This window comes from Falco rusticolus, chromosome 2, assembly GCF_015220075.1.
Source record: "Falco rusticolus isolate bFalRus1 chromosome 2, bFalRus1.pri, whole genome shotgun sequence".
Lineage (NCBI taxonomy): Eukaryota > Metazoa > Chordata > Aves > Falconiformes > Falconidae > Falco > Falco rusticolus.
The window spans coordinates 64,412,861-64,436,579 of record NC_051188.1 but is presented as its reverse complement, the minus strand read 5'-3'; the positions used below and the strand labels follow the sequence as shown (position 1 = coordinate 64,436,579).

The 23,719-nt window shown below is 36.0% G+C and overlaps 1 protein-coding gene across 8 annotated transcripts in view; it reads right to left on the bottom strand.

Annotated features, from left to right (window-relative positions):
- The window catches only part of ATP11A (ATPase phospholipid transporting 11A), a 131,667-nt gene that overhangs the window by 16,338 nt on the left and 91,610 nt on the right, over window positions 1-23,719 (bottom strand). For 6 of the 8 annotated variants that reach the window (XR_005102446.1, XM_037376304.1, XM_037376302.1 and 3 more), the window contains exons 12-26: window positions 22,679-22,876; window positions 19,394-19,567; window positions 17,815-17,978; window positions 17,417-17,488; window positions 15,694-15,767; window positions 15,338-15,441; window positions 13,426-13,607; window positions 12,504-12,755; window positions 9,818-9,992; window positions 8,444-8,546; window positions 8,049-8,194; window positions 7,022-7,081; window positions 5,318-5,445; window positions 3,619-3,754; window positions 3,040-3,063 (exon numbers count right to left, since the gene is read on the bottom strand). Coding sequence is in view for 7 of the 8 variants with exons in the window: in XM_037376304.1 (XP_037232201.1) it covers window positions 3,040-3,063; window positions 3,619-3,754; window positions 5,318-5,445; window positions 7,022-7,081; window positions 8,049-8,194; window positions 8,444-8,546; window positions 9,818-9,992; window positions 12,504-12,755; window positions 13,426-13,607; window positions 15,338-15,441; window positions 15,694-15,767; window positions 17,417-17,488; window positions 17,815-17,978; window positions 19,394-19,567; window positions 22,679-22,876 (1,992 nt within the window). In the remaining variant the exon portion in view is untranslated. The remainder of the gene's footprint in view (window positions 1-3,039; window positions 3,064-3,618; window positions 3,755-5,317; window positions 5,446-7,021; window positions 7,082-8,048; window positions 8,195-8,443; window positions 8,547-9,817; window positions 9,993-12,503; window positions 12,756-13,425; window positions 13,608-15,337; window positions 15,442-15,693; window positions 15,768-17,416; window positions 17,489-17,814; window positions 17,979-19,393; window positions 19,568-22,678; window positions 22,877-23,719) is intronic. The other 2 variants (XM_037376305.1, XM_037376300.1) reach the window with 1 other exon arrangement.

Here is a 23,719-nt window from a genome sequence, read left to right as displayed (position 1 = left end):
AAAAACATTGCAACAGGTTGCCCAAAGAGCTTATGGAATCTCCATCCTCAGGGATATTCAAAACTTGAAAAAGACTAGACAAAGCCTTGAGCAACTTGATTTTGATTAGCCCTGAAGAACGTAGGGAATTGAACTGGATCACCTCCAGGGTCCCTTCCCATCTACATTATTCTGTATGAGCTCACCCAATACCAGATGACAGGGGATCCACACGGGCAAGTGACCACATGAATGTGCTGCAGCAGGAAAAACTCTGAATGGAGACTACAGCCAGCCACAAGACAGAAATCTGTAGGAAACTAGGCTGAGATAATCTGATCAACTGGGAAAGGAAAATGATTTTTAAAAATAAACAAATGACTGGCTGAAGAAGATTCATTATTCTGAATAACCATTTCATTATTTTAAAATTACTCAATGTGTGACCGAGTGTACAGAACACAAGATGAAGTGGAGAAAACCTTCAGCATTTTGACCTTTTGGTTTGGTATGTAATACAATAATTTTATAGGGTCATGCCATCACTACAGCATTTTCTGTGCCCTGAAAAAAAAAATCAGCGCAGTTTAAACTGGACAGGAATCTGGTTCAGGAACTTCAAATTATGCCATTTACTGGCTTTCTTCTGCAGTTAAATTTTACAATACTCTCATGTCATATCTGGCATCTCTCAGAGAGCCTAGTGTCAATCTAAGTTTCTGCACACTGAACTGATGTGTCCGTACTTCCAATAAAAGCTTTGTGTGTCAGGCTAGAAAGCACCGGGCTGCAACCAAACTCTTCACCTACCCAGCTTTTTAGCTCAGAAAATGAGGTCATAGCACAGGGTCACCAGACTCCGTAAGGCTGCTAATTTGGCACAGAGAAAGTTAAGCAGAGCTATATGGGATGGTGTGAGTTACAAAAACTCACAATGTATTTTTTCAGCATTGAATATCTCAAGATACCACTCATGTCTTCAGGCTGTGAATCAGCCTTTTGTAAGTCTGTTTGTTAACAGCTAGTTTATTAACAAATATTTTTCTGTGCTCTGCTCCCAGCCTATACAAGACTTCCCCTCCTTCTTCTGTGACTGTATTTGTTGATCTTCCATGTTCCAATTCATCATTCTACTCACCTTTCATCCTTGCTGTTTTGTATTTCCCAGTCTGTTATTCCTTTTAACTCAGTTTCTCCTACCTATCTCTGAACCCAGCTTAACAATTATACTTAATCCACACCACATCAAAAGTTAAAATAAAAAAAATCACAGAGGAAATACATATTCTCATGTGGGTAAACTAAGATCACATTGTCAACCTGCAATTACTTCTATGGGGCCTTCTTTTCTTCTTACCTTCCTTATGTAGTTGGTCTCTGACTATATGTTTTTATACCACCAACCGTGATGTCATATCCAGAGTGGAACACCATACACACAAAGCAGTATCACAAATCAGTAGCAATTAGTAAGAGATAAATCTTTGGCATCTTATTTTATTTACCAGGAAATGACAGGCAAACATTTATGAAGCAAATTTCAGTGATTAAAAGTACACTTTTCTATTATGCTAGCAGTATCACTCAACAGCATGCAAACAGTTTCAAAGAAATTTCTAAATACTGAGAACCATCCCTGGGGGGATTATGCTTGGAAGCAAGCTTAATGGTATGCAAATTTTAGTCTGACACAGGCATCAGTCTAAGTGAAAGACATTGACTTTCTTCACTTTTTACTAGTTTTGCAACAATGCTGATTAGTTCATTTCTGGAGGGAAAGGTTAATTCAAAATTTTTGCTTCAGCACCCATTTTAACAGTTTGGAACCTAACTTGAATCATCTTGTATCATTAGTGTTACTTTCAGCTCTTTTATCCCCTTTCCTGCTTCCTACCTTTTCCTTGTTCCATAATAATGTTGTGGTAAACCTTTCAAACCTTCAAACATTTCATTGACTTTTTCCCTATCTGAGCATAATTTACGTGCTTGGAAATAAGCATCAACATCAACTAGCATTCATGTTATGTATAAACTCACATGTGTATCTCTGACAACAGTAACATTTGCAAGCCTTTACATATAGAATTGCAACTCAGTATCTGTAAGTTTTATACATACACATGAGCATACATACTGAATAATGATGAATTTTTTAACGCTCTCTGACACTCAAGAGTCAGAATGTCTCATCAAACACCACATTTATCATCAAATATTAACAAGGGTATCTAGTTGTAGATGTAAACATTCAGAATTTGGAAATCAGGCACTAGTCTGGCTTTAGAGCTTTAGCAAGAACAATTTGATTGAATGTGGGCAACAGAATTAAAGGAAAATTTCAAAAAGGAACCCAGTCATAATATTTGCAATGCAAACCATTTACAAACTGTGTGCAAGTATAAGAAGTCTAATTCTGAGAACTATAAATACAAACTGACGCAGAATTTGAACATCTAACAAGACCAGGAAAAGAAGTGCTGCAGTGTACAGTTATGTCTGATGGAAATTCATTCTGTCCTTAGAAAAGCTCTTCCTAACAAGTGCTCTCTCACACACTAGCAGTTTATTTCCCTGATAGATGTCACAAAGATGGTATGTAATGATATTTGAATACTGCATTTCTAGCAAACATGTATGTTACATTTAGTCAACAAATATTGTACAGTTTATTTTCTCTCTCACTTTGAGGGTCTTTTCTAAAGCCATTCAAGCAACTTATAGCAGAAATTGTAATCAATTTTCTATAGCGAAGAGGGTCAGCAACAAAATGTAGGTTACAGAAAAGCATAGAACAAAACAACAAAATGCAAGGAAGCAAAAAGCTTACTTATTTTTGAAGTTCATGGCTCTACCACACCTGATGTACCTTAATATACCTTATACTCCATATAAGTTCTTTATATTTTAAGTTACAAAGTAGCAATAAAGAGCATTTCTATCTATAGGTTTAAGTGATATTTTGAAATAACTATAGGAAATATTTAACTGCTCTTTAACAGTTTAATTAAAGAACAGTAAAAGATGAAATGGATATCATGACAAATCCACAATAAGTCTTACCATGTGAGTGCTGGTTGTCATTAGCTGAGGATAGGAAGAGAAGCAAGTAGCAAAAAGAAAAAAAGCACACAAATAAAATAGACCAAAATATCAATGGGTAAAATAAATAAAATGCAAAAGTTCTCAAAATTTGCATTCATGTGACTGCAAAGCAAGTAGATTATTTTAAGCTGCCATATGTAAAAAACAATTAAAATATTAAAAAGCTTGTTATATTTAAGCTTTTATGATCATTCGTAACTACTCTACCAAGAGTCTTTTGATACGTTAATCAAATATTCATCAGATGCATGTTAAGCATGAAACAGAAAAGTTACTATGTAAATTCTGAAGGAATACTTGGAATTTATGATATATATTTCTCCTAAGTTGTATCTAGTCCTATGCCTCTGTTTACTGACACACCATACATCCTATTTGCATGGTTTCCTAAACAGACAACCCATCTATCTCACTATAATACATTAAACAGTTATCACCTGTGCTGGAAATCTTGAATAAAACAATTAAAACTATGTTCATAGCACAATCAACATTAAAAATATGATCTTTGATTGACTGATCAAATCCAGCACTAACCTGTCCATTGCTGGTCACAACTGTGTTGTCATACAAGAGATAGGCACCAAAGAAAAATACCACAGCATCAAACACTCCTAGGAATGTCCAATAAATAAATGCACGCCAGCGCAGCAAAGCATTCTTGGCAACATCTCTGTGTAAAACAGGATACATGCATTCTTTATCAGCATGTTCAAAAAACCTAGACAAATCATGTCACTCATACTGGTTTTTGAAGGAAAAACAATTACGAGATCCCGTGCAAAACTACCTTTATACAAAATATGTCTGTTTTCCAGTATTCGCTATGCATGCAATGATCCGTAGATTTTAAATGGAAACACTAGAGGTCTCTAGAGACTTTATTTCCCATGGGGTATTTTCATACAAAATATTCTAACAAAACAAAACATTAATTTTATGTGGAATGTGCGAAACAAGGATTTTGCAGTTGAGTTGAAACTTCAGGTGAAAGTGGATTCTTGAGTGTTTTCCCACAAAGCATACAGGGATTGGTCAACAATCAGACTGTTCACTAGCATGCATTTTCTTAATACAGAAAAAATTAAGTATTACAACTTTAATTCTTGCCCACAGAATGAGTATATATCAACTTGGCATATATCATAAAATACATCAACCAGAACGCAGTCAAATGAAAACCCTGAATTACAGAAGCATTTACTACCAATCAATATTTTCACTTTTATGCACTTTAAAAACTGTCTGACCATATGAAGTCATTTCTCCCTGCAGACTACCACTATACAGCGCAAAACCGTATGTGGCTAACAATAGCCTCATCTGGCCCAGGACAACTGCACTATCGCCCAAAACAGCTTAGCAGTATCTGTTACGATATCAAAACCCAAATGTTTTTGACCAAATAACCTCTGCTAGCTTTCAAAAGCCAAAAAGGTCTTCCAAATTACCATTTCTAAACTGAAAACATTTAAGATATAGAAGAGAAAATAAAAATGGGGGGATCAGTTTCAACAGTAATATCTTGTTTTCCTTTGCAATTTCATAGGTAAGAACATATCACTGCATTGATTAACTTTTGGGCATCTAATATCACCTCTCTCAAAAAATGTTTTCCCTTTGACTATCTACTATTGCTCTGAAATGTACTGTGTTTGCAGCTACAAGAATCAAAACTGGGCACTATTCCTCATTTAGACAGCCACATGCAGTTAATTGGTAAGAACTGTATTTCAAGTGGCCAAGAATCTAAACCAGTCACCATTTCAGTGCCTAGAAGCCAGGCAGCAATATGCAGAAGTCATTGTTGGACACCACACAGAACATATCCTATGATACAGCACTACCACTCAGTCCTCTTTTCTTTTAGAATAAAACATGTATATAGAAGAAACAGTATGTTTTCTCCTTTTAAATTATTTCTGTTCCCCATGGCTCGAGGACACAGTGTACTAAAACGATTCATATTTTGATTGGTAGAAGAGTAATTCTATCTTGCTCTCACTAACATAGCAAACGAATGGTGTGGATTGAAGTATGTAAACATTCATGTAACAATACATGTGTATCTGTTGTAGTTTACAAATTGTGCACATGGTCTTCAACCCTTCTGTTGCAGTGTATCTGATGTTCTACCGTAACCCTGCGGCACAGAAATCCTGAGGGCTTCCACTATAACAGAGCTAGATCCCACAACCGAACTGTCAAACTTTGGGGCACAATGTATTCATTTTACCTGTATAGGGAAGGCTCTCTCTTGAGTGTGTCTGCACTGACATGTTGTTCCATTAGACCATACAAGAGGATAGGAAGGGAAGTGAAGCTGATATTGTACAGGGTTAGATACGCAGTATCGTATAAAGTCTGTAGATGGAAAAGAACTAAATCAGCCAGTTTTAATTTTAAAACGCTATCCACTGCATGACACTTGAATTAAAATGAACGAGGCACCTTCTTCAGAAAAAACTAAAAAAAACCCTAAAAAAACTATTATCACTTCAGAATTGAGGCAAATATCCCTGAACAGCTGCTAACTGATATAAGACACAATTCTGCACTTGTACCCCAACCCTCTGGAGGACAAAATGTCAACTAGAAGATCAATTTAATAGTCTGGTCCACATATCAGCCCCCCCCCTCCAGTTGTTTGAACCACCCAAACTGAACAACAGCGGATTCCTGTAGAGGCAGAAATGCCTCTCTGGCACATCCACCCCTCTTTTGTCTCCTCCACATGTATATGACATGGAGACATGCAGGGAGGATCAGGGAGTACTACAGAGGTTCTTCAGCTGCGGGTAATGCAATGAACTGTACAAAGGCACACCTCAGCATGTCTTTGATACTTCTTCCTGCGAACTACTTTTTCATGTATGTATCATCATTGAAACTAGCCCTCAGACTTACCATGTCACCCCATAAAAAGGGTTGTTTTTTCCCAAAATCTATTTGGTGATCATTTATGCTGTAAAAATTGCTGTCAAAAATCCCTTTTTGATTTAGAATTACATTTAGCACTCAAAAGAACAGGAAAGGAACCTAAATTTTCATCAATGCATGCTTTCATAGCTAAATCCTAATAATGCTTGATAAAAATCTACAAAGGTTTCAGTGGTCATTTGAAATTAAAACCAAAACAGACCAAAAAAAAATAGTTCTGTCATTTTTACTCCTCCTGGAGCTTTCTTTTGAGACATTCCACGAATTCAAAGCAACAGTACTATCTTCCAATTAAATCCTCCTCTCGACCAATTTAATCCTGAAAATATTAATCCTCTTTTTGTCTAAATCTGGTCATTCTTTCCTTTGTTTCTGAAGAAAGCAGAGGCAGACTTTTCTGCACAAACCAGACAAGAGCAAGCCGGAAAAGTAAATAAACAAAACTTCAGAGAGGAAAAATATTGTATCCTCTCCTGAATGATGGCCCTTTTCTGGTGAGCAGCAGTTCACTTTTTCTGTCTTTCCATGTTTATTTTTTCAACTAATTGAATGCTACTGTTTGTCTGAAGTTTGCAATTCATACCTGTACATGCCAGAGAAGACTAGTTTATTCTTCTATTTTCATTCTGAATGCTAAAAATGAACAACTAGTTCAATTACCTATCTTTCAGGATTGTCTCTGTCCACACTCAAGCTTAAACCTGAGAGACTCTAAATTTCCCACAGACATTGCACTTTGCATTGCCATTTTCAAATTTCGGTCTCCTGTATTCTTTGACTTTGAAAATAACATTGCTTTTATGATAATTCATTGATTTCTGTAACTTAAGTGCAATTGCCACTGAAAACCACATGAACCAAAAGCGATACTCTTCTTTTTACACTGTGTAAACTAACCGAGAAATTTTCTTAGCTGAACAGGCACCATGTTAAAAGGATCAATTTTTAAAAAAACATGCCAAAGAGAAAATGGGGCAGTGAGGGAAAAAGAACAACTAACCTGTTGTGAAAACCCACAGAAGAACTGATATAAAAACTGAGGAAAAATGAAGCAGACATTCTGAAAGACAAAGTGACACAGTCATCAAATGAAATACAAGCACTAATTTATATGGTATACAATGACATAGCTGTGTGTATCATAATTTTATAACACTAGTAACAGTGAACATTGCAGGAACAATAGAAAGAGCATACATTAAACATCAACATTCTCAACTTACAGTAGTACTGTTAAGAAAAATGCTCAAAATATTTTGAAAGCAAACTTATAAGGCTAGAGTTTCAAAATTCAAGGGCAATGGATTTTGTGACCCAGGAGCACAGCTCAGTCAGAGGCAAGGCAAATAAGGTGCAATCCGCAATAGGACACCAACTGTGATAAGCCAGCATGGACACTGTGGTTAGCCAGCAAAGTAATTTTAAGATGTTTCGAGCTGTGGTACTAAACTTCACCCTCTCCTAACTATATATATAGTTAAACACTAAGATGTTGAATTATCTTCTGAAGGCTCCTTGCAACAATTTTGCACTGTTTACTGAAAGAACCAGGATTGGATCCCAACATTTAGACATACAAACCTGTCAAAACAGGGGGATGCACATTATAAACTTTCTCCACCTACACTATCCTAATGAAGTTAGAAACGGATGTAAATTAAGTTATGATAAGTTCTCAAATACTGTTTCCAACCTGATTTAAAAGGCCACTGTAGAGAGAACCCAGACTAGTAGGACAGTCAAGATGGAATTTGTAAGAGAAAGAGAGGGGGGCAGAAAAAAACAGACAAGGCAAATTTTGCGTTTAAACATACCACAAATTGCAGAATATATCTATATAGAAGCTATTTCACTTCATGGTCTGAATAAAAACAATAATCCCATTTCAGCTTTGCATCTGTTACTCAACAAAAATCTATTTATGGAATTATTGGGGTTTTGTACCATTGACTGTACAAACTGTATATTGTTAGACATTACCATATAAGTTTTTGAGATTTATGTAATTAGAATAAGCATTCTCCTACCTTATAAAAGAAGTATTGCACAAGTTCAGATATCCTAACATAATAAAAATGCCCATGAACAAGCAACATTTTTTTCAAATGTTTAAATTTAGGTATTGCATAGTCACTGTTTCTTGCTGCTTGACGACCTTCTTTGCCAATGATACCTTTTAAAAAAAGTGAAGAAGCTGTTTAATAACTGAATAACTATTTCAAAGAGACAATTACTTGAAAAATTAGGTAATAATGCTATGACATTGATCTAATAAGCAATCACCACTTAAAAAATTCCTGGGGTAAATTCACTAAAAGTTGTGTACAAAATGTATAAGCTGATTCTTTGAGACTACTTATTTTTAAGAAATAGGTGTTTTTTGTCATTTCACTTGAATTAATATTCTAAAAAGCATACTTACCTATACCAACATGTGCTTCTAGTATCATACTGACATCATTTGCTCCATCACCAATTGCTAATGTGATAGGATGCTCCTTTGACAACTTGATCAATTTTACAATCTGGAAAAAAATAGTTTTAAAAACTCTTCTCTGTAATAGTTTGCTTATTTGGCTTGAGTGTACGATTGCATGAAATCTAATCATTTCATCATATACATCACACAAAACGACCAACACAGTTATATAAGAAATTCTGCAAAGGGACACAAAACCAATATTACCCAATGTAACTACTATGTATAAAGATCACAGTAGCTTCTTCATACTAAAAGTATTTATTCCAAATATAAAATAACATTTTTCAAATATTTCCAAACTATTTTGAGAGAGATGGACAGGAGGAAAGAAGAGAAGAAGAAAGGAAGATGTTCAGATTGCTTAATGCTGTGTAAATGCATTAATAAATTCAAATGGTTCCAGACAGAGTACAATTTCAAAGAAATACTGATATAAAGACTGAAAGATTCTGCTTTCTTAACTGTGCTGCCATTTTTCTTACTATTTAAGAAAAGATAATAGGAATCTGTAAATATCTAAACACTACTGACACAGCAACTGTCCAAAAACGTGACTTCAAATCTCTCCGTTACTAATGATCACCTCTGCAAATCTGGTACAGAGTCAGCTGCAACTAAAAACTTCTACAAACTTCCAGACAGTTAGAAGTACTGGCTACATACTTTTGTTAAAATGAATAAAGGCTACATATGCTGTAACTGAGCACTGAGAAAAAGACATGACAATTTGAAAGGGAAAGTGTATATTCCAGTGTTTGTTTCCTTTAAAAGTTCTTCAGCTATACTGAGATGTTTCAGTAATGGAAGGGTATGTTTTCACTTGATACATACTGGCATACAATAGTTAAGTAGTAGTTAAATATGATAATGCAGACATTTTTCTATCTGGATTCTTCTTTCTTGGCTTACCACTTATAAAATAGAGAAGAAATATCACTCTACAGTAATAAATAATGCAGGTTCTTGTAGTATCAACAGGTGTTAGACTATTCAAAGCTTGTTAGGTTAAAAAGGAAGCAATTAATTCAGTTCATTAATTATGTTTATTAGCATGTAATGACCATAAAATTTGCACAATATGTACGTAAATCAAATTCAGGTGGACAGCTGGGTGCCATTTTAGCATACCACTACCTAAATTGCTTGCCAGTAGAAATTCTCCCCTCTCACTTTTTTTTTTTTCTTTTTCCATTTTAGAAGATCCAGAAGTAAATGCTAATGTTTAAAGTTATCATAGTAAGTCATACAGAATATTAACCTTCAATATTTACATATGTGCACAGCTAACCAGCAGTTGTGAAATGAAATACAAACCTGTGCTTTTTGCAGAGGTGCCATTCGACAGCATAACACTGCGCTGCAGTTCCTACAAATTTCAAGAAAGAGCTCTCTGTAGTTACCAGAGCTCCCATCTTGCCTTGGTTTCATTATTAATGATAATGCTGCTCCATCAATAATTAAACCATAATCTTGCATATCAGTTGAAAGTCTGTTCAGGGATAAAATATAAACTAAGAGTCACTGCAAAATTCTCAGACATATTTAATTTATCTAAATTTATCAATTTAGTTCTGAAAACTAATTAATGAAAAAATAATGAGTATGGAATACTGCAAAATTAATATACCTTTAAAGGAAATTCCCTGTATAGGGCTGCTATATATGACATTTTAAAGTTTCAGATTATGTTGAAAATATTCACTGCTTCACCAACTCAAAGACAGAAATCTGATACCTCAGTTATTTCACCAGTGAGCATGACTGTATAATTAATGACCTTTCTGTTCGGTTTGAAAGGGCTCCAAGAACTGCAGTGAGGTAAACAGAGCCGTAGGAATAAAATTAATGTTGTGGCTTATTCCATAATACAGAGGGAAAAAGTAAAAGGGAAAGGCCTTTGGGACTCTGAAATCTACTTTGATGAGGAAAATCATCTTTTTTTCCAGAGGTCTACATTTAAGAAAGTAAACCACTAAAAGATACTTGTTGGCCTGGAGAGATAAGGCCACTGTCTACAAGTACAGTATGCATACTTCACATGTAGGGTGGTAGCCAAGTCTGATACAAGTATACATGTAATTATAATATTAAAATATAATCATTATATGTCACCTCTAATATTGCAATATATTGTTATATATATTAATCTATTACTGGTATACTTCTAATAATTTGGGAATTGCTAGAAGTGTAACTATGGTCCCGTGAAGCACAGTTTACCACAACATATGCTGAACAACGGGGGAAGATGGTCCGTGCTACAAGAGCAGATTTCTGCGGCATCCAAACTAGTTGTTTCCAGAGCACCCTTGCATTTGCCTGCATTACGGAGCAGCCTCCGGCTCCAGCTCAGCAGTAAGTGATACACTGAGATTTACGTGTGCTCTCGTTTCAGTGCTTCAAAGTTATGCTACTGTGTGTGGGTTTTCAACAAACACTGTTTCACCAGGACCAATGTTTGTGAGGAAAACACCATATTTATTAATAATAATGCGTTTTAAGCATTTCCATCTTCACGACTAGAACACAAGCTATTTTTGACAAACCATATATATAAAGTACTGCAAGCCATACTTCATGGCAGTTCACATTTTCAGCACGTTATTACCATTGGCACAAATAGGGCAACACCATTGCTACACAATGATTTCAACCAAAAATGTATTATTATGAACTTCAGGCAAGGTAGGGAATGTTTGACATATTATAGTGAAAGATTATCAGCCTAAATTTCAACATCCAGGCAAAAACCTGCTATTACTATCTTAGCCCATTCTCCAAGTCTGGAGCCAGGTAAAAAATTCTGGAGTCTTAACGTCTACAAAACTGTCATTGCACAAGAAGTTAAACAAACATGTTTAAACACATCTCCTAAGGGCTGTGGGACTTAGGCTAAATGTGGTATAGATGACATAGAGAAGGATGACTTATTTAACTGAATATATGAATGGCCTTGATTAGTCTGATGAGGTTTAAGGTATAAGAAGAGCTAAGAAAAATGCTCTGGTCCAGAGTTTCAAGCTGCACAGCTAAAAGTTACAGAAAGTCTCTGCTAAAATAGTATCACAAATGCTTTTTAGCTTGTTGTTCCTTTACTACAAACTTACTACAAACGTATATGAAATGTACTTGTTAGCTGGTTCCATATTAAAAAAAGAAAAAACGAAACACAACAAAAAAATCAAGTATTCACTATGTCTGGAAAATCAGTAACTTCTTTTCTTAGCATCTTAAGATGGTACAAATGTTTCAGAATCTAATTCTTAGGTTTTTACAGTGGAAAAAAAGAGCAAGTAATGTGTACCGGCTATGAAGCTTCAAGTAAGTATCCTAATGAGTACCTGTATGAAGCACAATTTATCCTATACCTGGTTTTTGCTTTAAAATGCCATTTTCTATCTTATTCCATATTATGTTTCACTTCTGTATACATAATACCTATCATTCTACAGATATTCAAAATATACACAAGTCAATGCTTTCTTTACAATTCAGGGCACTTCCAAGTATTTTTATGCACACCAGAAGATTTGGTACTATGCTGTTGCCTGACACCTGTCTGTAAATGGAGCATAATTTTCCCTAGAAAGAAGGCCATATATTTTTGCTTTCTGTGGCCTTGGCCTTCTCAAGGAAGTCACACCATACACGAACTCTGATTACAGGAATACATCACATCTGCTTCCTTTTTAAAAGTTAGGAACAGTATTTTGCTTTACAATCATTTTTTTCAAGCGCAAGTATTTTTGCAGTGGAAAAATATATAATGACAATGTCAGTTGTGATTTTTCTTTTAGCAGTTAAAGCAGTAGCAGAAATGAGACAGAGGAAGAACATTGACTGTGTATTTTTAACCTATTGCCATACAATAATTCAGACTTTAACAATAGAAACTGAAACACAGGATATTCCTGGTCTTAAGATAATTGATCCATCATTTAATTTTTTACGAAATGCACAGAAGCCCATCCCTGGCTTGAAAATTTAACTTTTTCCTTACCCTGAGAAAGTATCCCTGGTTAAGCTGCCATTGTGTCTTAGGACAGTTTTGCTTAGGTCAAAAAGCACATCGTGTAAACTCTGTTCCTCAATTTTCTTTGTAGTTAGCTCAAGTATTTGTGTATTTCTCCGGAAGAGTTTGCAAGCATAGCAAGTAGCTGCAGCAGTCTCCATTTTGTCTCCTGTCAGAACCCAAACTTTAATCCCAGCTTTCTGCAGTGCTTCAATAGTGTCAGCAGCTTTTTCTTGTAGTCTGTGGAAGTCAATTAACAATACATATTGATAGATTGCTTGGAAATGAGAAATTCAGAAGTCCTGATTGAAAGGTTTCCATAACCAAATAAAAAATTTCAGTAAAAGTTATCAGGTCTAAGAATCTTCCCCAAGGTGTGAATCTAAAAATGTTTAGGGGAGTAGTACATTATAAACAATAAGTTTTGATACTTCCGAAGTGCTCAAAGTCTCACCTTTCATGTATATAGCCTAAAAAACAAGATACTTCATTCTCCAGACAAGTACTTCAATTACAACTTTTCCAGTGCTTTCAGCTAAGGACATCAAACAGTGAAGTGCTGCTGAGCTAAAGTTACCTCCCAGTTTTAAAAGAGAGGTTTAAATTTTTTTTAAGACCTAAAGTTTCTTCTTTCATTTCCTCCATTTTGTAGTTCTTTCCTCCAAAACTTCTCCCTAAAATTTGTTCAATAAGGTAAATGGCTTGAATATACTGATTTTTGTACATTTAACTATTGTTACTACCTTACTAAATTATAAAGTTACCATGTGTAACTTTAGTAAGCTATGAGCATGGAATTCATTCAAACAAAGGGTTTTAATAAATCTTTAATCCAGAAGAAGAGTTAAGTGAGAGTCTTCAACAACTTTGTTAACATCACTAAACATATGAAACTAAGAAATGTACATACCGATCTTCAACAGCCGTAGCACCAAGTAAAATAAAATCTCTTTCTATCTTCTCATACACTTCTGCCAATTTCTTTTCCCGATCCTGGAGGGCCAACTTTGCATTCTGAAGCAGCTTCTGTGCATTGCTGTATTCTTCTGCTGTGAGCTTTTTATATGCAACGCACAACGTTCGCAGTCCCTCCTAAATAATGTAATCAAAAAAACAAAAGGCCTCTTAGAAAACTCTTCTTAAGACTTCTTGCTGGTGTTGATGCTGGAATATTTGAAAAAATAGAATGATTTTATATTAACATGAAGAGTCCCACTGCTCACTTTTATAGTGAAGCGAGTATAGTATAGACTAGAACATACGTCAGCTTGATTCTGTGCTGCCCTGGAAGCAGTTGTAACGTGGGGGACAAACCTCAATCCTCCAGAAGATGAACAGCTCAGCAACCCAACTGGATGTATGAGATTACCAGGGAAAAGAGAGTCAAGGTAAAAGGTTTCCTTCCCTATGTGTATAATTAGGCAGGATGAGTCAGTCTGAATAAATAACAATAGTATAAATAGTAGCTCTGCAGAGTCTGATTTTGATGCTGTGTTGCAGCAGAGAAAGGGACAAAACATCACAGAGAGTATCGAAAGTGAAAATCCGACCATGCCATTTCAGTCAAGTGAAAACTAGAATTTAGCTGTGGGTGTTTCAGACCGGAGCAGACTTTTGGACTGTGTGATAAATAAGAAAAGGATTATTTAGAATGCAAAAGGCAGGGAAAAGCTGCTACAACACAGAATTTTGACACCTCAAATACATGGCCTCTCACAACACCATTTAACTGGCACTTTATCTTCATAAACTTTAATCCAGTAGGTCTTTACATAGTTACTTATTACCAATCCAAGAAGGATAAAATAGCTCCCTGACTCTTGCTATTGATAAGCGCAGGTGCCAGGTGGCTGCCTGTATCTTCTTTCAGAGGCTTCTGTACATGGGAGACATCCCTATTTCCAGTTATGCAGGATGAAGAAGTAACTGTTGGTCTGGGTTTCTTTCTTGACAGACATTGGATAGATACGATACATAAACACTTCTTTCAGTTTCATTAGCCTCCTTCACTTGTAATTATCAGACAGCTGTTTCACAGAGTAAAGCTTAGCAAAGCACTTTTGATGAAGAACTTTGATGTTTCCCTTCAAAACAAAAGCAGGTAACAATGTAGGTATTTTTTCACATACCTGTAATAACACTTTGTTTCAGTTTGAATACTGGAGGCAAGCAGATTTTACCCTATTTGTAGGACTGGCAGTCATACTCCATTGCAATGGGTTCTGCATATTTTTGGACACAGCAAAATTCACTATTTTACAACTCCAAATACCACCTTTTAGGTAAAGCCAAGTTCTGAATTTCTTTTAAAGGTGATCAGGCAGTTCATAGCTCATTTTTAGCAAGCAAAAACATAAGGATGATCACTGCACCGGTTCCCCATAAGAAGCACATTTGTTGCTATACTGTGCTTTAATTGATTTTCTCTTTTAAGAGCTTGTAAAGCAATCAAAGCAGAAAATCGTAACTGCTAAAGATGAGGACTGAAAGTAGGAATGAGATTTTCATTGAAGTTTTTCACTTTACTTTCATTCAAAAGTTAATTCAAACCACCACAGCTGTGAAAATGTCATAGTAAAAAGCTAAGTGATGACCTCTGGAATAGCATACAGTTGTGCATATCTAATGCACATATATGCATATCTCACCACAACTGCCATTTGGAAGGTGAGATAGAGGGCATATTCAAATAAGGGAGAATAACCTTGGTGTCTGGGAAGACAAATCTGTTACCAGATCAAGCAGTAGGTCAGAACACTCAATTTATTTTTTTTTATTTTTCAATACTATCACATGAATAGATCAATAAACTGGAATCTTACCACTGCATTGCGTTCAACTCTGGATCGTATTTGCTCAATTTTGCCTTCTTTAACTCTAGGAAATATGGAAGAATCTGCTCCCTTACAAAACAGAAATATATCACCTAAAAGAGACAGCATATGGAATTCAAAATGGTCAAATATATCTTACTTAAAAAAAACATCCAAATTACTAAGTCTCCAAAAATACTTCTTCCAATTATTTTATATAACATTTGCACTCATGCTGGTACCTGTTCCCCTTTTTTATAGAGACAGACACACAGACTGTGGTTAATGCTTAATTCTTTGATAAACTGGAAATAAATTCAAGTGAAACAAAAACATTTAAAAGAAAGAGAATGTGACAGCCCTACCTGTTGAAGATTTAACAATTACACTCATTCGCCGTCTCACAGAATCAAAACTCAAAACCTCTAATAATTCAAACCTGAAATAGAAACAGAATTATTTTTTAAACAACTCTGCTTTTCTAGATCCCTAAACTTATTATTATGACTTCAAGCATATCAATTACAACATGACTTCTAATATGGAAAATTATGTTGAGTACTATGGAATATGTAACTAGTACAGAATGAAACAGCAATACAAACAATACATAGGGGAGGCCCTTAGCTTCCAATTACTTACAATGCTTATAAAGTATATAAATTCCTTCTTATAGTACCTAGGCACAGACTTAGAACTTCAAATGAATAGGTGTTTACACTTAAGTCATTATTTAATATTTTTCTAATTTTGGCTACTCCCATCTCCCGACAGTGCTAATCTAATTTCACAAATCTTGCTCAAGTGTTGACTAACAAGTTATTCAAGTGAAAAAACATTTATTTTTACGGGTTTATATTTGCCATTGGTTTCACGATTTGATTTTATCCCATGTTCCTTTCCTTTCTAGGAGGAAAAGCTCCTGTTGTACTGTTTCTGTATCATTCATCAGTTTATATACTTTTATCATTTCTCTTACCTATTTCCTTTTGCCTAAGAAAGCCCCCCCCCTTTATTTCCAACATAAACATAAGCATCCCAGTGATTAATCCCAATCTCTTCAGCATTCACCTCTCTTAATATTTTGCTTATAAATAAATCTGCTTCTTTAATTACATCATTCAGTTCCAAGTCCTTACAATAGCTTGGGATTCAAACCTCTACCAGGCCACAGGGTTTATTTCATTAAAAGCTACGAAAGGTTCTAACAAGGAGCTGGATCAGGCCTCTGTCTACAAACGGTGATGCACTTTGGAGAAAATTCCTAGTAATCACAGTGCTTTCATAAGTCAATAAATGACACTGACTCCAGTTCTTATGAGTTGAGCCACAAGAGTCTGAAGTAGCCTTTGGGAAAAATCCTCCATATTCCCTAAAAGGAGGAAAAATAACAGCGGGGTTCCTATATTCATGGCCAAGAAGTAGAGTACATATGCAGGAAGACCCAGATATACAATAGACTTAACCAGCAGACATCTACAGAAGACTAAGGTAACATTTTCAAAAGTATGTACATCCCATTGAACAGCTGTACTACTTAGATGTTATTGAAATTCTTACTCATATTATGGTCTACCAAATTTATTCCACATGTCAAAGGAAAATAACAAAAAACCAGTACCAGTACCCGTTTTAAATATTCTTTGAACCAGCTATAAAAAATTACTCTATAGATATTACCTTCCTGTAAATTATATGCATTATTTGTAAACACAAATTGGGTAGACACCATTTTCTATTAAGAAAATATTATTTACCATATAAAAAAGGAAAAATACACCAAATTAAAATTATCAGGACCTATTAGATTAGGTCATGAACGCCACATCACACCTTTGTTGTCATATTAATATTCCGTATTGCATATACTGTCAAACTAACAGACTAAGTGAAAATGTCTATTAAAATAGGGTCTATAGACAGGGTATATTAAAATTATCCATATTAGTAGATCAATTATTTTCTACTAGAATGTACAATTTCTGACTTTTCAGAATTAAAAATTAATGCACAGGGAAATAACAATTTATTATAAACATCAACAAAAACTCCTCATCAGTTTATTTTGTTATATTTTTAACCACTCACTTCTCTATGTTATTTTCCCGATTTAAGATCTCCATAAAATTGTCCTTCAGCCTTAGATAGGTGTAACCAAGTCTGTAAAATCAAACACACAAGAGAATAAATACAGAAAATACATAATTAAAAAATACATTTTAAGCATGTCATAAGGATTTAAGGCTGAGCTTCTCAGAAAAAAAAAAAAACCAAACACAAAAAACCCAACCAAAACCCAACCACCAAACAAAAACCAACATTTTTTTCATTTGATTTATAAGAATAACCATGACTGTGTTTTAAAGAAATCACCAGCTCTAGACAATTTGGCATTTGTTATTATAATTATTGTGCTGAAAACAATTTTGAACTTCAGTGATTAGATATGTAGATTAAAGCAGCGTAATACCCAATTACACACATACCTCTGTATTCCTTCAACTAAAGCAACTTCATCAGGTGATGACGATATATATATACAAGATCTTCTTGAGAGCTGGCTTTTCTTCAATCCATCCACGCTGTCATCATCTTTTACCTGAACGGTGTGGCAAAGACACAGAGCTCGGAAAAATAGTTCCTCTCTCTCCTAAAAAATAAAAGGAATGGTAGTCATTATGTTCAGGTATTGCTTTGAAAACTTTTCTTTTGGAAGGTTATTCATGTCACTGATTACTACTGTTTATTGTCAGATAAAGGCAGTGTCACAGGTCACCTGCCCTTTAGGGGGAGCCAAGTCTTTCCCAATGGTAACCACAAACTGCTTAATAGCTGCTAGGGCTACCAGCATTGCCACGCAACTCAAGCTGCTGGTGCCCAAAAAACCCAGTGTGCATCTCTGAGTGCCGAGATGTGGCTAAAGTTTTTTTTCTTTAATTTTCCTTAACTTTAACCTGTATTAAACACTAGTCAAGGTTCAATTTTAGGAGTTCTGAGTCCAGACAGAGGGCCATGGCACCTGGAGCACAAGTGTTAACAGGGTTTACAGATTTCAATTTCTTGTGCAGCTTGAACATCTCTCAGAGCTGTACAAAATAATATAGGAGTGTAGACGTTTTGGCAGCTGAAGCCAACAACTTCTCTTACGTCTCAGATGGTTTCATGATGACAGCTTCTGACACCACAAAGAGATTTTATTTCATGGATCCCTGGCTATGTTCCACCTGCATCTTTGTGTCTGAATCTTATTATTCTGTGCTGTTCAATACAAACTGTCTGAGTCACTGTAATTCCAAGATAGAAACAGAGCGTAGTATTTTGGGACCACATTCTGAGAGCCATGGGTGAGAGCCATAAAGCCGCTGAATTCCACCAACATATTTTAAGTAGCCTTGTTTTGCCATAGTGAAGGGTATGGCCAAGGTATAATTTGAGAGTGTGTTGATTTTATTTAAAAATATATTGTCCTTTGGCTATGATTATCCTGCCCATTTACATCCCGCCCATCAGTTGACTGGTGAAGTCTCCTTAATTTTCAACTAACTTTGCTTTACACAGCAAAAAGCCACAGCACATACATGCTGTGTATACCATATTTCAGATGTGGCTATATTAAGTCACATTTAAAAGTAACTTAATTTTATTATAATCCTTTCTCTGGCCACATTTTCAGCCAGTGATAACTAAGTAAGTGTTTGCACTGAGAACTCATTTTCCCCTTGAGGAGTTTCCTACCTTGCTTTCCCTATTGTCAATAACGTTAAACAGAAATCAGCTACTATGTTTCTTTAGCTGTTAACCACAAGAAGTTCTATACTTTTTTGGGTTTTATTTAATTCATTTTTACAGCTGAAGTAAGTTGGGAAACTTCCTATTAAGCATTTACATCTTACTCTGAACTAGGAAGACAAAATGTCTATGTTGTGATGCATTTTCTACAGTTACTTATTTTGATTAGCGAAATTCAAGGATGTCCTATGTTAAATATTGTCTTCATCAGCACAACAACAATTCAATTTTCATGTTTCACTGTAAAAACCAAGAACCTAGAAAAAGTCATCCTACCTTTCCACTTCCTCCTGGAGAAGAATCAATCATATCAATGCCTGTAGAATCATGGAGAACTTGGCCATTGCAGATAACATGTGGTACATAAACATGCCCTTCAATGCAACATTCTATGAATTCCATGTTGTTTTCAGTTAACGTTCCCGTTTTATCTGTGAAGACATACTCAATCTGCAAATGAGCACAAATTAAAAACACCAGGAATATGAACAGAAATTTTCCACAGTCTCTTAACAAAACTGGTATTATTACTGGGTTACATCTTCTTTTACAAATCCTTATGCAGGCTTCCTCAGCAAAGGAAGTCAATATCTTTTGGGAGTCATATTCCACGGAAATGTGGGCCCTGAAAGATTTTTTTCATACAAGAGTATCAGCAAAGCTATCTTTTGCCTCATAACACATATAAAATAATGTGTTTAACCTACTTTCACTCTTCTCTCAAGCCCCTTTCTGGTTTTTGATGTTTTTTCTTGCTGCAAGACAGCTATTTATGGAAACAAAAGGCACACAAATTCCTTTTCACAAGGATCATTATTTAATGTACGTGCCTGGATTTCGATCAGTTACTGTCAGAGGGTCCTTAGGGTAGTATCAGAATTCTCCACTACGTTAGTTTAAAGGATGAGGATTCTGAACTAATGGTCACATATAGTTATACACATGGGCACTGTTACTGCCCTGGAAACAGTCTTTTTGTTTCAATATTGAATTTTTCATTAATTTTATCTTCTACAATGAGCCCCAGCATTTAAGGATAACAACATCAAAAATAAATCCAAAACCTGAACTATAAACCAGAACAGCCAGATAGGCACAAGCTCGAATTTGGATATTGGATATAAATACTGTATACAGATCGTATGTACATATTTGATAAACTGAGAGCAATATGTAAGGTTAGGAATTAAACACGGGAAGTAAGGCAACTCTTTAGTATTCATCAGGTAGTTAACAAACTTCAACACTTATGAAGTGCATCAAACAAAACAAAAAACGACTTTTTGCTCTCAAGTCATAAAAGAAGTTATTAAATATGTTAACTTTCCTCCTAGACTCACTTTTCTAATATTCATTAATCTGAAAAGACAAGTTTCCAGATTTTCCAGTGGTTTGTTATCTGTGGACACAATACCCATATGCAACTTTTTTCGAAGTGAACAGGATTTGTATGGAATTGTTTCATGTCAACTCCTATATTCAATTTCATAATACATTTATAAAATATGCAAAATGCTATCAAGCAAAGGTCTTTTGTTCATTCAGTGTGCTGCTCTGGGATCAACACCCTTTACATGAAAAGAGGAATAAAGCATGTATATCACTATGACAATATTTACTACAACCACAAATAAGGATTCGCAATCAATGCCTTCATTAGAAATACAATGTATAATTTTTTTCAAAAATGTAAAAGCAAAATTCAGTTCATTTGATTGGTATGGAACATGCCAAGTACTGATGAGAGTCACATTCCAGGGACAGCACTTCAATTTAGTAGTAGTAAGTTATTTTTTATAACAGAATCACAGAATGGTTGAGCGTGGAGGGCACCTCCAGAGGTCATCTGGCCTAAAGCCCCTGCTCAAGCAGTGCCGCCAAGAGCTGGTTGCCCATGACCATGTCCTGTAAGGTTTTGGTTATCTCAAGGGAAGGAGACTCTGCAGTCTGCCTGGGCGACTCCAGTCACTGTGACAGTAAAATAGTGTTTCCTGATGTTCAGACAGACCCTCCTGTTTCAGGTTGTGTCCACTGCATTCAGTCTTGTCACTGGGCATCTCTGAAAAAAGCCTGGTTCCATCCTTTTTGCACCCTCCCTTCAGGTGTTTACATACATTGGGAAGATCTTCCCTGAACCTTCCCTTCTGCAGGCTGGACAGTCCTAGCTCTCTCAGCCTGTCCTCACATGAAAGCTGTTCCTGTCCCTTCACTATCTTTGTGGTCTTTCACTCCTTCCAGTAAGCCCCTGTCTCTTGTACTGGGGAGCTCTGAACTCTCAGAATGACCGAATGGTTGGGGTTGGAAGGGACCTCTGGAGATCATCTAGTCCAACTCCCTGCTAAAGCAGGTTCTCCTAGAGTAGGCTGCACAGAGTTGTGTCCAGGTGGGTTTTGAATATCTCCAGAGGAGGCTGCTCAGCCCCTCTGGGCAGCCTGTCCCAGGGCTCTGTCCCCCTCAAAGTAAAGAATTTCTTCCTCATATTCAGATGGAACTTACTGCGTACTTGACACAGTACTCTAGCTGTGGCCTCACCAGTGCAGAGCAGAGAAGGATCACCTCCTTCCACCTCCTGGAAATGCTCTGCCCAATGCAGACGAGGACACCATTTGCCTTCTTTGCCGTAAGGGCACGTTGATGGCTCATGTTTAACTTGTTGCCCAGCAAGACCCTCAGATCCTTTCCTGCCAAGCTGCTTTCCAGCTGGGTGGCTGCCAGAGCACACTGTGCCCTGTCACCCAGATCACTAATGATCAGGACTGGACCCAGTACTGAACCTGCTGTACACCGCTAGTTGCTGGCCTCCCACCACCCCTGGGGCTGGCCGTTCAACCAGCTTTCAGTTCACCTCATTGTCTGCTCAACCAGCCCATAATCCACCAGTTTGGGGATCGAGACAGTGCCAACTGCCTCCCACAAAAATAAAACACTTGGTACCATCTTTTATCCAAATAGGTATGTGCCCCTAAAAGCTTAATTACTAGTTTGGCTGGACAAAAATAAGGAAATATACCATCTTGTTTATTTGAAAACCTGTGAAAACATTTTTCATTAACAGAGTGTCTAAATATTTTCTCAAAAAGTGATTCATGCGTATCTCTGTCAAAGTGATGATTTTCTTTACACAGAATATTAAACATAGACCTTCTTCTGGAAAATAAGAGTGACAGTCAATCATTTTACTGGATGAAACTTGTGTCTGTAGATTTGGTGTCAGTGTAGCCAAACAAAAGCGGTTTTTTTCCATCTAACTTTTACTCTAAGGAAGGTAGGCGCTTATATAATCTCCTTCCATAGTTAACGGAGAGAAATCATTACCTTCCTAGAGTGTTTATCCTTTACCAATACAGTTATACTAACTTAATTCCATTGACTGGCTGAGAAATCAGAATTTTTTATTCTGAAAACCAGACCTCAAATTTTATTTTCACAATTAACCAGCACTAAAGAAAATGAACACAAATAATAAAAAGGAACTGCAAAAAAAATAATTGAAGTTACAATTTTAAAATAAAAAAATATGGTAGAAACAACCAAAAAAATCTATCATTCAATGAAACTTACTTGTCCCAACTCTTCATTGAGGTCAGAAGTATTCACCAGTGGTCCTTCACCTGTGTCCTCATCAAACATTTCCTCATCCCATGTAAGGAAATAAGAACCAAGAAATTTCTGCATTTCCACAGTGACATACATGGATACAGGAATAATGTAGTTGAAAAGAACCATGAATGCAAGGAAGTCTGTAAAAGCTCGAAGAAACTGCCAAAGAAACAAGATGAAAGTATTGATTTTTCATGTACCATCAAAAGCTGCAAAACTACTACATACATTTGCAAATTATATTTTTCTAATGATTTTAAACAATAAGCAACACCTTTTGACAGCTCACAGGCACAAATGTATACCTTCACAATTTATAACATCACAACTAACTTGGCATGAAGAAAAACTTTTTTATTCTAAATGTACGTTTTTCTTTACAGACATACAGGTGTAGAGTACAGTTACACATCATTGTTGTAAAGTTCTAGAGCAACTAATGAGAGTGGTGAACACCTGTATGAGAACAAGAAAAACAATAAAATGTACATTCACAAATTACCAGAAAAATACACACAGTAACTCATTCAAGGATTACCAAATTACACAATTTTAATGCAGCATTTCCATTAATAAAGGGTTTCCCTTCCTTCTCTCAGTACAAGTAGAATGTATGCACATAACCTGGCTCAATTTTTTCAGTGGTGGAGACATGTCGGAGGTATAGGCAACCTACTGAGCAGGTAGTGTTACTGGTGGTATAGAAAGATCTGTAACATGCCTGGCTAGTGTGCTCATCACGCGTTTAGGGTAAAAATGGAAATTTTCCTCTAGCCTGATTGGGACGCTCTAGTGAAATAATGCTTTCTCTAGTGCTGTATTGAGTTCATTACTCTGGATCATCTTGGTATCCACTCTGGACAATGTCCTTGCTCCTGTAAGGACATCAGACACTGGCAACTCTTGCTGGTCTGTAGTTCTCATGACAGAGTTACAGAGCTATATGAAACTAAGGTTTTGAGGGGTACTCTTAAAGAGATTCCCTACAGTGGATTCTTTTGA